The sequence below is a fragment of the Musca autumnalis genome, unplaced genomic scaffold (assembly GCF_047663935.1).
Source record: "Musca autumnalis isolate F117 unplaced genomic scaffold, ASM4766393v1 scaffold_4, whole genome shotgun sequence".
NCBI classification, from domain to species: domain Eukaryota; kingdom Metazoa; phylum Arthropoda; class Insecta; order Diptera; family Muscidae; genus Musca; species Musca autumnalis.
The window spans coordinates 115,601,533-115,615,004 of NW_027411977.1; the positions used below are offsets into that span (position 1 = coordinate 115,601,533).

The following is a 13,472-nucleotide window of genomic DNA, read 5'->3' on the forward strand; positions in this document are numbered from 1 at the left end:
CGTCAAAGTGGTCTTTTTGGTCCTTTTTTTAAATCGTTCAAAAACTCCTTTAAAATGCGATAATATCAAATGCAAATATTCTACAAAATTGTTCGTCATAAATTTTTTCTAATATTAATCCGTAAATGTCACCAAAGCAGGAGTTACTACCATCATTGTATTATTTTGGACCGCGTCAAATCGTTCATATGAGGTCCATGTGACACCTATATTTTCACTGGACCATAGTCTACATAATTAAGTTAAAAGTACTAAAAATACGCAATTTTACAAAGTCCGATCTGGGTTTTCTATATTTTTGCACCCTCCCTCGTTTGTAACACATCGAAATATTCATCGGAGACCCTATAAAGTATATATATTCTTGATCAGGGTAAAATTCTAAGTCGATCTAACAATGTTCATCTGTCCGTCCGTCCGCCTGTTGAAGTCAAGATACAGCTCGCAATTTTTAAGATAGAGCTTTGTAATTTGGCACAGAAGTTTCTATTACTCCTAGGATGTTTTGTATTGCAAATCGGCTATATCGCTCCACGCCTTCATATAGCCCCCATAGAACGGTACCACTCGATTTTGGTTATTTTGAAGGTTTTGGGCTCATTATCACACCGAAATGGCTGAAATTTGGTACATAGTCTTCTTTGGGGGTATAACATTTCCCCCAGAATTTTGTCGGTATCGGTCCACGCCTTAATATAGCCCCCACCATGGGCGTAGCCAGGAATAGCTTGGGAGGGGCAGCTTTTTCCCCAGAATTTTGTCGGCATCGGTTCACAATTTCCGATGTTTCGGTAAGATAATGTGGCTAAAATCTAAAAATACCGAAAATAAAGAGGTGCGATTCTTTGGGAAAGACGTGGGAGGACATATACTGATAATTCTTTTCTGGAATATTTTATAACTACGTGGAAGACAATTTTCAGTGTTTTCGGTGGGATATTGTCTTCACAAACTTCAGAATTACGGAAATCGGTAGGTACCTTTCTAGGGTGGCTATATCGAAACGTGAACTTATAACCACGAATTTCAAATATAGCCAATGTTTTTTGTGCTATTAGTCATTTCTTTTATCATGGTAACTTGAAGCACCGAAAACTCGTGAAATAAAATAAACGGTTTTGGAGGTATACACTTTAATAATTATTTTTCTTGTTTGCGACACCGTAATATTGCAACAGGCCAAACGTGGACCCAAAAATGCATTTTTACAGGTAACTCTGCAGAAAAAGGTGATTATATCAGTGAAAGTGGACCGATATCATACTTCTTTATATGGCGGTTTTCTGAACTCTGAGTTCATTATTAAAATACATTGGGTTTGAATATTTGGTTAACATCTGCCCAAATAAATGGAGATATAAATCATATGGGATTGTATCAAATCATGCACCAATAATGACAATTTTTCGCGGGGGTGTGTACTATGCTATAAGAACTCCTGGTACCGAATTACAGAAAATTCGATTGAACAAAGTGTTGGTAACAGTAAAATACTTCAATTCAGGATGATTCGTTACATGGGAACCACGCGCCGGTGTGAGATAGTATGTGTGTTCCCGTACTTTTTAATGGTAAAAGTAGTAAAAGAGCGAACTGTGAAAAGTGAGATACCCTTACAACTATATTCAAAATGTACGAGAACGGAAAATGGAAAATACGTCTAAAAAACTGAAACAAATGTCAAAGTCGGCCTACCAGCCAATCAGAAGGCCCCACCATAATATGGAGGGTATAATTAAATTTGTCATTCCGTTTGTAACACATCCAGCGTACGTAAAAATACTTTAAATAACATTTCCAATCGTTTCGTTTCGTATTTTCCATAGGAACAATACAAAACGAAACATAACCCACGTTGGCCGAGCTCGCTGTTTAGTTTTGATTACATTCGTGAGTGCAAACAAAACGAAAAGCGAAAAGTACTCAACTCCACAAGAGCAGATAGAAAACTGAATACTACTAAACACATGTGAATAAATCAAAAACGTTTGGTGGTTGATAAAATTCACTGTGGTATGCTGATTGGTGGTTGATAAAATTCACTGTGGTATGCTGATGCTAACTTATAGGGTTGTTAAGCAATCACATGTGCGTGTGTCTGAGTGTGTCATTGACAATACGCACGGGAAACGTTTCCCAAAAATACTTTTTGTTTCGGTGGTGAATGAAACAACTGGGCAAAGCATAGGAGAACCTATAAAATTTATTCTTGATCAGGGTAAAATTCTAAGTCGATTTAACCATGTCCGCTCGCAATTTTTAAAAAAGAACTTTGTAATTTGGTCCGGAAATTCATATTACTTCTAGGATGTTTGGTATTGCAAATGGGCTATATCGATCCACGTTTTTATATAGCCCCCATAGAATTTCGGTATTTTGAAGGTTTTAGCCTCATTATCATACCGAAATGGCTGAAATTTGGTACATAGTCTTCATTGAAGGTATAAAACTTTTCCCCAGAAATTTGTTCGTGGACCTACCACGCCTTCATATTGTCCCCATAGAAAGGCACTTCCCGATTTTTGGTATTTTAAAGGTTGTGACCACAGCAACCCTCCGAAATGGCTGAAATTCTGTATTTGGTCCTCATTTGGGGTACTCAACGTTCCGTATGAAATTTGTTGGTGTAGGTCAACGCCTTCATATAGCCCCCATAGAACGGTACCACCCGATTTTCGGTTGTTGAAAGTTGTGGCCTCAATATTCCTCAGAAATGGCTGAAATTTTGTATTAAGGATTCGTTGGGTGGTATAAAACGTTCCTGTAGAAACTTGTCGGTACAGCACCACGCCTTAGTATATCCCCCACAGAACGGTACCTCCCTATTTTCGGTATTTTGAAGGTTGTGGCCTTAATATTCCAGCGAAATGACTGAAATTTAGTATTTGGTCTTCATATGTGGTATTAAACGTTCCATATGAAATTTTTCGGTATAGGTCAACGCCTTCATATAGCCCCTAAAGAGCGGTACCACCCGATTTTCGGTATTTTGAAGGCTGAGAACTCAATATTCCTAATAAATGACTGAAATGTGCTATTTAGTCTTCGTTGGGGGTATAAAACTTTCCTCCAGAAACTTAACCGTACAGATCCACGCCTTAGTATAGCCCTCATAGAACGGTACCTCCCTCTTTTCCGGCATTTTGAAGGTTGTGGCCTCAACATTGCACCGAAATGGCTGAAATTTGGTATTTGGTCTTCAATTGGTGTATTAAACGTTCCATATTAAATTTGTCGGTATAGGTCTACGCCTTCATATAGCCCCCATTGAACGATATCTCCCGATATTAGGTATTTTAAAGGTTGTGGCCACAGCAACCCACCGGAATGGCTGAAATTTGGAGGTAAAAGCTTTTTTCACTAAAATTCATCGGTATAGGTTCACGATTCCATATAGCCCCCATAGAACGGTTCTTCCCGATATTTATAATTCTGAAGGTTGCGACGTCAATAACCCACCAAAAGACAGAAGTTTGTTATTTAGTCTTCCATGGAGTTATAAAATATTCCAGAAAAGAATTATCAGTTTAGGTCCGAGGGTATATCACCCATAGAATCGTACCTCTTGATATTCGGTATTTTAAGATTTTAGCCACATTATCTTACCGAAACATCGGAAATTTCTTCATAAATGCAAGGAAACTAAATATTCCTTTTTACTTCAATACATCTCATTTCATTTCATTTTCATTTCATTAACGTCGTTCTTACTTATTGTTCACAGAAAAGTGAACATTTTACTACTTTTTGGTGTACGGGAACACTCTGTGATAAAAAAGTGAAAAAGTGGTAAAAAATTGTAAAAACTTTTTAGTTCTGGAACACACTAGTACACAACTTCGAGTATACAGTAGAAGTATACGTTTTGAATAGCCACATTTAGATCTATTTGACATATTTTGAGAACAAGAATGTCTCCCGTTGATACACCTTATGAGCACCGTCGTCAAGTGCGAAACGTGTCGCGTAGTTTCTGTGACAATTTCTCCGACATTATTATGTTTCATTTGCAAAAATCTTCTAATCATTCAGCCATCTCGAAAGAGAAAAAACAACTTATTACATTACATTAGACATAAATTGCAATCTGTGAAAAATTACCGAACTGTCATTGCAATGTTCCATTTGATTTTTGACCATAAAATCGTCAAATCTCCATTATTAATTTTTGGTCCAAAAAATGACTTGACACTTGTTGTTTCTAAGCACTCTCGAAATATATCATGTCTTCGGTCGATGAATAGACGCAGATAAGAAGGATGTTGAAGAATTTAACTATTATCCGAATTGTCACTAGGCGTTCATTCAACGGAGTGAATCCTGTGGCTGGACTGTGTAACCTCCGGCTAACTACAAACATCATCGTCAATCATTTGATGTGGCATTTTCACTAATGTTCCAGCATGGGATTTTCTCTGAAATGTTGTTACGTCAAAGATTACGTCATAATTACATGTGAGAAATAAAATTAGCATATTGAATAATTTTATGTGTTCCGTGGAAGTTATGGAATTTTAATATTGTTTCAGTTTACTATAAATACTTAATGTGGAACATGCAACGAGACACATTAACCTTTTGAGTGGCATAAACATAACAACCATTTCCAATTTGCAATTGACTTAAGATGAAATTTTTAGCTCTCTTTGTTTTCTTTGCCATTTGTTATGAAAGCCAATCAGCTGCTACTCGCTTCTGTGGCCAAAAATTGGAGCGAATTCTCAATGCTGTGTGCGTTGATGGATTCAATGGTAGGCAGATTAGTAAAAAGTCAATCAATGAGCCAAGTAAGTAGATAAGCAAATTTAAAAAAAAAATAATAAAATTAAAATAATTTTAATCTTTAAATGTTATTCAACAGTCTATCCTCAAATCTCAGATTTGTATGGTTTAACTGATATCGACAATGAACCAGATGCCTTATCGAATTCCCTTCTCAATGATGTTTTACACAGTGAAGGATTGAATGGGTTTGCTAAAACTCGTAGACAACGCCATTTGTCTGGAGTTTATGATGAATGTTGTCGCAAAGGATGTACATTTAATGAACTTGCTGGATATTGTATATAAATCGTATATAAGTCGTATAATGAAATAATGCTAAATGTTAAATAATGGCAAATAAAAATTTTAAATTATGTTGTATTTGTGCATTATTGTGAATAGTTTGTTAATTGTGGTGAAAATGCTAATCAAACAATTGAAAAGTTGCAATAGTCGTTAATCCATTGACCATAATTTCTCATCAAATCCTGATTAAAAAGTACTAAATGCTAGGTGATTTAGTCGACCCATGGAGCTTCCATGAAAATGCGTGAGGCTGGCAACTGACGATTTTACCTGTGTGGTACTATGTGTTGTCATCTGCTCTTCAAACATTTGCAGGCGAACTACAACGCCGATCATTTATCTGTATTGGCAATAATAACTACAATTGATGCCCACAATTTGAACACATCTGACACATTCTGGATTCCCTCTGTGTTTGTTTGAACATATCAATCTTTCAATATGAAGGCAGCAACTAAAATTCTAATAGGCACAATTTCAAAAAGTAAAAAACAGGCTGTGCCCGGCTGGAATTTGAACCCACGTCCTTGAAAACATATCAAAAATATGTTGTCACGGCGCACAGTGTTGCCGCATGGACAAAAATCAAAAAATGTGATGTTAACTTTTACATATGTTTATATTTTTTTCTTACAGTAAACACATCCGATACAACGAATCTGAAAGAATTTTGTCGATATGTGCATCCGTAATGAAGTTATAGCTCTTTGAAAAATATTTCCTCGATAATCTAAAGTGATAATCATATGAAAATTAGACGACATTTAAAATAACATTATCTGAAAAGTTTGTTGATAATATAAAAAGTTTTGGATGGGGATTTGATGGATGGGCTATAAATAAAAAATTTTAGTACAAAAAGTTGATATCAACTGCACATGGGCAAAGTACCGTTATCAAGAACTAAAAATTTATATTTGATAAAAAAAGGATAAATTCTTAATATTTCTTAGAGTATATCTTTTGATTGCCACCTTGGCTCTTGATTTCTGTTAATTGGACATCTCTGCCGAAGCGAAATGTGTAAAAACATTCTGCCCATCCCTGCAACCTTCTGAGATTTATCGGTTCAGATTTTATAAAGCCTCCATATACACTCCACGTCAGAAGAATAGAACACCTACATTTGTGTTAATGTTAGCTTATTTATACCAAAACGAATGAATCTGCGTTTTTAATCTTATGGGGATTTAAAGTCAATGATGTTCGTTTCAAACACAGAAAAAGTTAACTTTCTAGTTCTTCGCGAAATGATTTTCTGATCATTTTTCCGATAGTACTATGAAAAATTGGCATTTATTTTTGGTCATCAGGATAGAACATTCATTATATTTTCCCGAATTTTTGAGATATTAACGCCGAATTTCCTTTCAGTCGATAAAGCAAGGCTTTCTAATCATTTTTTATCAAAGAAAACCTATAAATAATTCCGCGAACACCGAAATAACAGCGTTAAGGGGATTAAATTGACAGATATTTGAAACATCTCGGAATATCAATAAGAGTAGCGCAGTTATGTCATATTTCTTCACAATAAGATAGAATATGACAAAGACAACCTCGACGGATACAATCGAGTGCTTCGGATAATGATAAGATGGAACATTTTCAAAATAATTATGAAAAACGTCAAAATTTCTTATAAAAACCATAGTGTTTTGTTCAATAAAATGATTTTTCCGCGATCAAGTCTGCCGTTAAAAGGTTTGGAAATATGCTTCAGATTTAGAGGAAAATAATTTGATATGAAACAACCGCTATCTTAATAACCTGAGGGAAATTTTAGCATATTTTTCAAATTGAACACACCTTTTGGACTTTGAATTTTATATGTGTTCTTATTTCGGTGTCCGCGTCTGTTCTCAACAGTGTTATGCTCCAATATAAATGGACCAGGACATGCTCTCCATACCGAATTATACGAATTAGTAGTTTTTTTTAACTGAACTCGCAAATGTAAAAGCCCCGTTTTCGCGGGAAAACACAGTCATGGAAATTGAGGTTTTAGGTTTCGTATGTTGTTTTAAACAGTACTAAAATTTTCCTCAGTGTATTAAAATAGCGTTTGTTTTTGTATCAGATTATCTTCCTCCATATCTGGAACATATTTCCAAACCTTTGAACGACAGAATTGTTCGCGGAAAAAACATTTTATTGAACAAAACAACAAGGATTTTATATGAAATTTTGACGTTTTTCATACTTATTTTGAAAATGTTCCATCTTATCAGCATCCGAAGCACTACATTGTATCCGTCGAGGTTGTCTGTGTCATATTCTATCTTATTGTGAAGAAATATGACATAACTGCGCGACTCCTATTGATATTCCGAGATGTTTCAAATATCTGTCCATTTAAACCCTTTAACGCTGTTTTTTCGGTGTCCGCGGAATAATTTATAAGTTTTCTTTGGTGAAAAATGATTAGAAAGCCCTACTTTATCGACTGAAAGAAAATTTGGCGCTAATATCTCAAAGATTCGCGAAAATAAAGTAACTGTTCTATCCTGATGACCAAAAATAAATGCCTATTTTTCATAGTACTATCGGAAAATTGATCAAAAAATCATTTCGCGAAGAGCTAGAAACATGATTTTTTCTGCGTTTGATACGGAACATCATAGACTTTAAATCCCTACAAGATCAAAAGCGCAGATTCATTCATTTTGGGATAAATAAGCTAACACTAACAAAAATTTAGGTGTTCTATTCTACTGACGTGGAGTGTATATCTTTTCCCGATTTTGCTACAGCTTGTTCAATTTTGATCGAATAGCCTTGAAATTAAATATATGTTATTTTCTTAGGCCCCTAAATAGCTACACCTATTTTCACAAAAATCGGTTCAAATTTGGATATAGCCCCCATATATATCTTTCCCCGATTTTGCTATAACTCCGTCAATTTTAATCGAATAGCATTCAAATTTGATATGAGGTATTTTCTTAGGTCTCTGAATAGGTTCGCCGATTTTCGTAAAAATCGGTTCAGATTTGGATATAGCCCTCATATATATCATTCAGGTTTGAATGTGGCTTCCTTAAATAATGTCGCCCGATGTCACTCAATTACGTATAATTACGTCATATTTTCCTAATTTATTCAATATCTCACTTACATTGCGTGTTTAGTGCATAGAATACACCAAATCGGGCGAAAATATATACGAGATTTATATTCAAATCTAACCCGATTTTTTTCAAAATCGGTGAAATTTAAAAAGGTCTTAAGAAAACGTCCCTTGTTAAATTTGAAGACTATATATGGGGGCTATATCCAAATCTGTACCAATTTTTGCGAAATCAAATCAAAATCGGTAAAACTGAACAGTGGCCTGATGAAACATCCCATGTTCAATATAAAGGCTATTCATCAAAAATTGAGCGATTTATAGCAAACTCGGGGAAAGATATATGAACATATATGGGAGCTATATCCGAATCTGAACCGATTTCTGTGAAAATCGGTAGAGCTACTTAGGGGTCTAAGAAAATATTACATATTAAATTTGAAGGCTATTCGATCAAAATTGAAGGAGTTATAGCAAAATCGGGGAAAGATATACATGTATGGGGCTATATCCAAACCTGAACCGATTTTTGTGAAAATCGGTGGAGCTACTCAGGGACCTAAGAAAATATTACATATTAAATTTGAAGGCAATTCGATCAAAATTAACCGAGATATAGCAAACCGGGGAAAGATGTATATGGGGGCTATATACAAATCTGAACCGATATGGACCAAAGTTATAATTTTTCATTCCTATGCCCTTACAAGTACTTGTGCAAAAATTCATCAACCTAGGTCAACTTCTTCTATTTTTGTCCACTTTGTATGGAAGCGGCAATACTGTGCGGCGTGTTAGCGTTCAAAGCCAAAAAAAGAAAACTCATAACTTCAAAGGCAGCGCAAAAAAAGCGTTTGCCGAGAAGAAAATACATTTCAGCGGCCAAATATCCGCGTAAATGTATAAAAACACATTTGCATTTGAAAAACGAAAAGTTCTAGGACAGAGAAGTCATTACATAGTCGATACGTTTGAAGATCTGCTTTACCACCAGTGAAACCAGGTAACGTAATTTGGTGACTATGTGGGTTCGAGTCCTTGGCTTTCCTTATTCACTTGCAAATAATTTCCGATCATCAAGCTTAACTCTAAACGAGAAAATTAATAAAAAAATCATTGAAAATGATCTTCGCCCTAATAGGCAAAATTTCAAAAAATAAAAACACAGGCTGAGCCAGGCTGGGATTTGAAGCCACGTCCTTGAAAACATATCAAAAAAATGTTGTCACGGCGTGTTAGCGTTCAAAGCCAAAAAAACTCATAACTTCAAAGGCAGCGCAAAAAAGCGTTTGTCGTGAAGAAAATACATTGAACAAAAAACATTGTTCCACAACATCCCATACGGGACAAGGGAGACTTCTCTCATATCAATGAGTGCACCCCGATTCATATTAGCTCAATGATATGGGACCTACAGTTTATCGCCGAGTCCGAACGGCGTGTCCTACGACACCACTTGTAGAGAAATTTTACATGGCTGAAATACTCAGGAAATGTCGCCAACATTACTGAGGGGTATTTTGCCACCGTTGAAAATTTGATGTTGCCTAGTCGGGGAATCGAACCCACGACCTTCTACGTGCAAGGCGGGTGTGCATTAGGGTTATGACTTTTTGACATTTTTCCTCAAAAATGATTTCCTGTAGCAGGGATGAATGAACTTTTGCCTATTAATCACTATGCTATCGCTTATTCCATTGAAATATAAAAAAAATTGTCCATAATTTTGATAAATTCAAATTTTAAAATCATTTTGTGCGTGAGGTTTTTTCACCGAATCACCTTATAATTAAGATTTTATGTAATCTTATGGCAAAACTCATCACGCTATGATACAGGGATATGAGGTTGTAAAAAAGTCATAACCCTAGTGTAGATGTCTTTTTTTGAGATTCGAAGAAAACGTGTACGAACAGTACTTGAAAGAAATTAAATATCAATTCAAATAGGTATTAGTACATAAAAATTTTCAGTGTTCACCATATTAAATTTTCTTTATTTGAATATTATTCCTTTTCCGCATACGAAGTAGCGGGCATTTTGCTAGTATAATAGATAAAGTATACGAAAGTTTATATTATTTCTGAAATTATGGTCAGTAGCAGCTAAACTATTGGGACTTCAAACAAGTAACGTTTAGCAAAAATTTTTAAAATAATGTGTTCAGTACTTCTTTAGAACATTCTGAAACTCTGCAATATTTATTTCATGTTGTTTAGGCGGTATTTCATATCATAGTTTATCCAAAACATATTTCAAGCAATGTTCACAGGCTGTTTATTTTCATATTTGAGATATCAATGCATTGTTCATATATTTATCAAATTGTCTTTGAAAAATTTGTTAAGAACTACATATGTGTACTAAAAATAAAATAAAAAATCTAGACGCAATCCTGCGACGCTCCCTAGTTATAGCATAAAGTACTCAAGTTGAAAAAAAATCGGATGTCACATGTTTTAAGTGTAAAATCCAGGTTAAAATAAATAACATCTTATATTCAATATATTTTAATTCAGCTGTCTTCAAGAAATATTTAATACAATAAAGTTTTAAAATTACTTTGTAGGCAGACTGCAAGAGACGATCGCCAATTTACTACTAAAATATATTTTGAAAACCAGTTCATAAATTTTCAACGAAAAATTAACCGTTATTCCGCTCTGACTGATGGAAAACGAATTATTTTAACTTCAGTTAGATTCAGTGGACACCTTAGATCAATACTGCACTAATAATTTTTAAATTGGCGCATGTGATTTTTTCACTTTTGGCGCGCTAGATCGGTATTTTTTTCCAATGTGGGTTGGGGCGTATCAATCTTTGCCAAAAACACATTGAATACAAAATTTCATATAAAGTCAAGCCCGGCGACGATATTGAGCACGTATTTATTGAACAGAAATCCTTTGATTAGAAAATACTTGTTGGCTGTGTTTATAGGCCTAATGCCCGTCATTTCTAGCCCTAGTTAACCGGGTAGGTAGCTACCTATTTACCTACGCGTTTGGTAATTTCTACGTGCCATTTACCGAGGCGTCTAAATTTTTAAATCATGTGGTAACATTGGTGATTTTCATTCATGATTTCGTAAAAACATTGCCACATTTACAATTTTTAACACAAGTAACACGGCCGTTTTCGACCCGGTAACGTTACCTATGGATTGAAATTATGAAATTTTGCTTACATGTGGGATATCTATGAACGCATAGATAACTACGTGTAGAAATTACGGGCATAACAACACCACTGATATTGGCCAACTCCATTACATCCTGGAAACTGTATCGTTAGGTTATAATCACGTTATTATAGCAGGGGATTTTAATTCAAGCACACTGGTGGACTCCTCTTTGCCAAATATCATGCGTTCGCTTGGTCCTTATGCTACTGACGACTGCAACCCTACCCATTTCGCATATGCTTATTTATGACCAAATTTCAGCTCCATGTATTTCCAAATATGACCTCTTGTTTCTCACCTATAGCTTTCACATTTAAGTAGAATAACAAGCACACTCTTTTTGCGATTATAGAAATCTAATTTACGTCGATTTGGAGGACAAATTTATTGAAATGGATTGTATGGTGTACGCTACCTACTAGCCAAAACATTTCTCGTTCCTGGTTTATTGTACGGGTCTGAGCTTTTTTCCCACATTGAGTCGGCTTAAACTAAATGTAGCATTTAATAGCATTACGTTACGTATATGGCCTCCAAAAGAGGCAGAAAGATTATACCCCCTAGGCGAAGGAGCCTGGTTTCCGAATGGCAATTTTCACAGGAACTATACGTCTCTGGAATAACTTACCACATGATTTGCAGGCTACCAGCAATATAGTAACATTCAAACAAGGCTTACAAGTATCATATCCTAATGCTTTTCTTTCGAATAATGTGATCATATCATATTTCTCTAAACATTATTTTCCTCCAATCATTCTCTTTATCTTAATGAAATTTCTTAAAAATAATTCTATATAAAATTTTGTAACTTATTTTGTACCTTATGGAAATTTATCAATTTACAATATGTTTTTAATTTTTAAATCTCAATTTTTTGTTCTTCCTTATTTATTGCTTTTTAATAATTTGTCTTATCTTATAATTTAAGACGGATTTGTGATTGCAGCTATAATTCTGCACTTTAGTTTATAAGACATTTGTCTTGTTGTACAAGAGTAAATCTATATACACTAGCGGTCATCTGAATAGGTTTGAATTTTTTCTTTTTATATGTTAAGGTATCTTCTGATGTGTTCGTATTACAGATCCATACTATTTAGTTTTTGAGAGTCCTATCCTATGCCAACATTCCCAAGAAAAAACTTGACGGTGTTGCCATATTTTCGGAAAATATCCCAATTATAATAAAAAATGTACAAAAAAGTGTCCAATTTTTGCGATCATCAGAATAGGTTTGATTCAAATAAAATTGAAAAATTGTACTACCCATACAAATATTGCGCAATTTTTTGGTTTAGTTTAGTAAAATGGAACATTCTGATAAATCCTACAACAAATTTGACCCGCTTTATTAGGAACGTGGGTTCAATTCTCCACATTGAAAAGTTACCAAGAATTTTCAGATAAAATCAACAAATATTCAAACAAAGACGTTTTATAAACTTGCTTTAAATGACTTTTTGATTTCGTAAGATCTCTTCTGAGCTTCGAAAATTGTCTGAAAGCAAATACCAAGTGTAGCCATATAATTAGGATCGTTAAATTAGAAAGGTCACTGAAAATAGTTGGTATTTTAGTTAAAGTTTCATTTTTTAACTATCCTTGCAGTACAAATTTAAATATTATCATGGTCACAAATCCACCATAGTGGACCACATGTATCATTAATGTTCGAAAATTGGTCTGGAAGAAAGTTTCTTTGGCGACAATAAAGTAGAAAATTGTAATTCATATTTAACTTTTTAAATAAACAAGATGTAATTATACTCATTGAAACACATTTGCTTGAAAATAAATTCGAAAACGTAAAAAAATACTTCCCAGGATTTCAGTTGCATAATGAACCAGCTATAAAAGAACATACATATGGGCGTGGGATTGGTGGTATAATAGTCGGAGTCAATAAAACTGTCGCAAATATGGGCCTAATGTATAATGTCTTAAAATATGGAAATGTACAAACTTATAAATTTTTTACTAAGCTAGGTCCACTTTTTACTATCATCCCGCAATATTGGAGATCCGTGCAATGGACGCATGACTATAATAATATTTGTAAACTGTTTGAAGAAAACGATATTATTAACCCTATTCTAATTGGCGACCTTAATTCGAGGATTGGAGAAACTTCAACGTTATTTC

The 13,472-nt window shown here is 34.5% G+C and overlaps 1 protein-coding gene across 1 annotated transcript; it reads left to right on the plus strand.

Moving 5' to 3' along the window:
* Nucleotides 1-4,627: 4,627 nt before the first annotated feature.
* Nucleotides 4,628-5,070, plus strand: LOC141403047 (insulin-like peptide 3). The gene is made up of 2 exons (XM_073985212.1): nucleotides 4,628-4,787; nucleotides 4,862-5,070. Exons 1-2 carry the CDS (start codon nucleotides 4,628-4,630, stop codon nucleotides 5,068-5,070), a joined length of 369 nt encoding a protein of 122 aa, XP_073841313.1.
* Nucleotides 5,071-13,472: the final 8,402 nt, after the last annotated feature.

What these genes read in the sequence shown, in the direction of transcription:
- LOC141403047 (XM_073985212.1), top strand. Translation starts at nt 4,628, where the DNA reads ATGAAATTTTTAGCTCTCTTTGTTTTCTTTGCCATTTGTTATGAAAGC. An exon ending in AAAGTCAATCAATGAGCCAA is followed by an intron (nt 4,788 to 4,861) that starts GTAAGTAGATAA and finishes GTTATTCAACAG; the next exon opens with TCTATCCTCAAATCTCAGAT.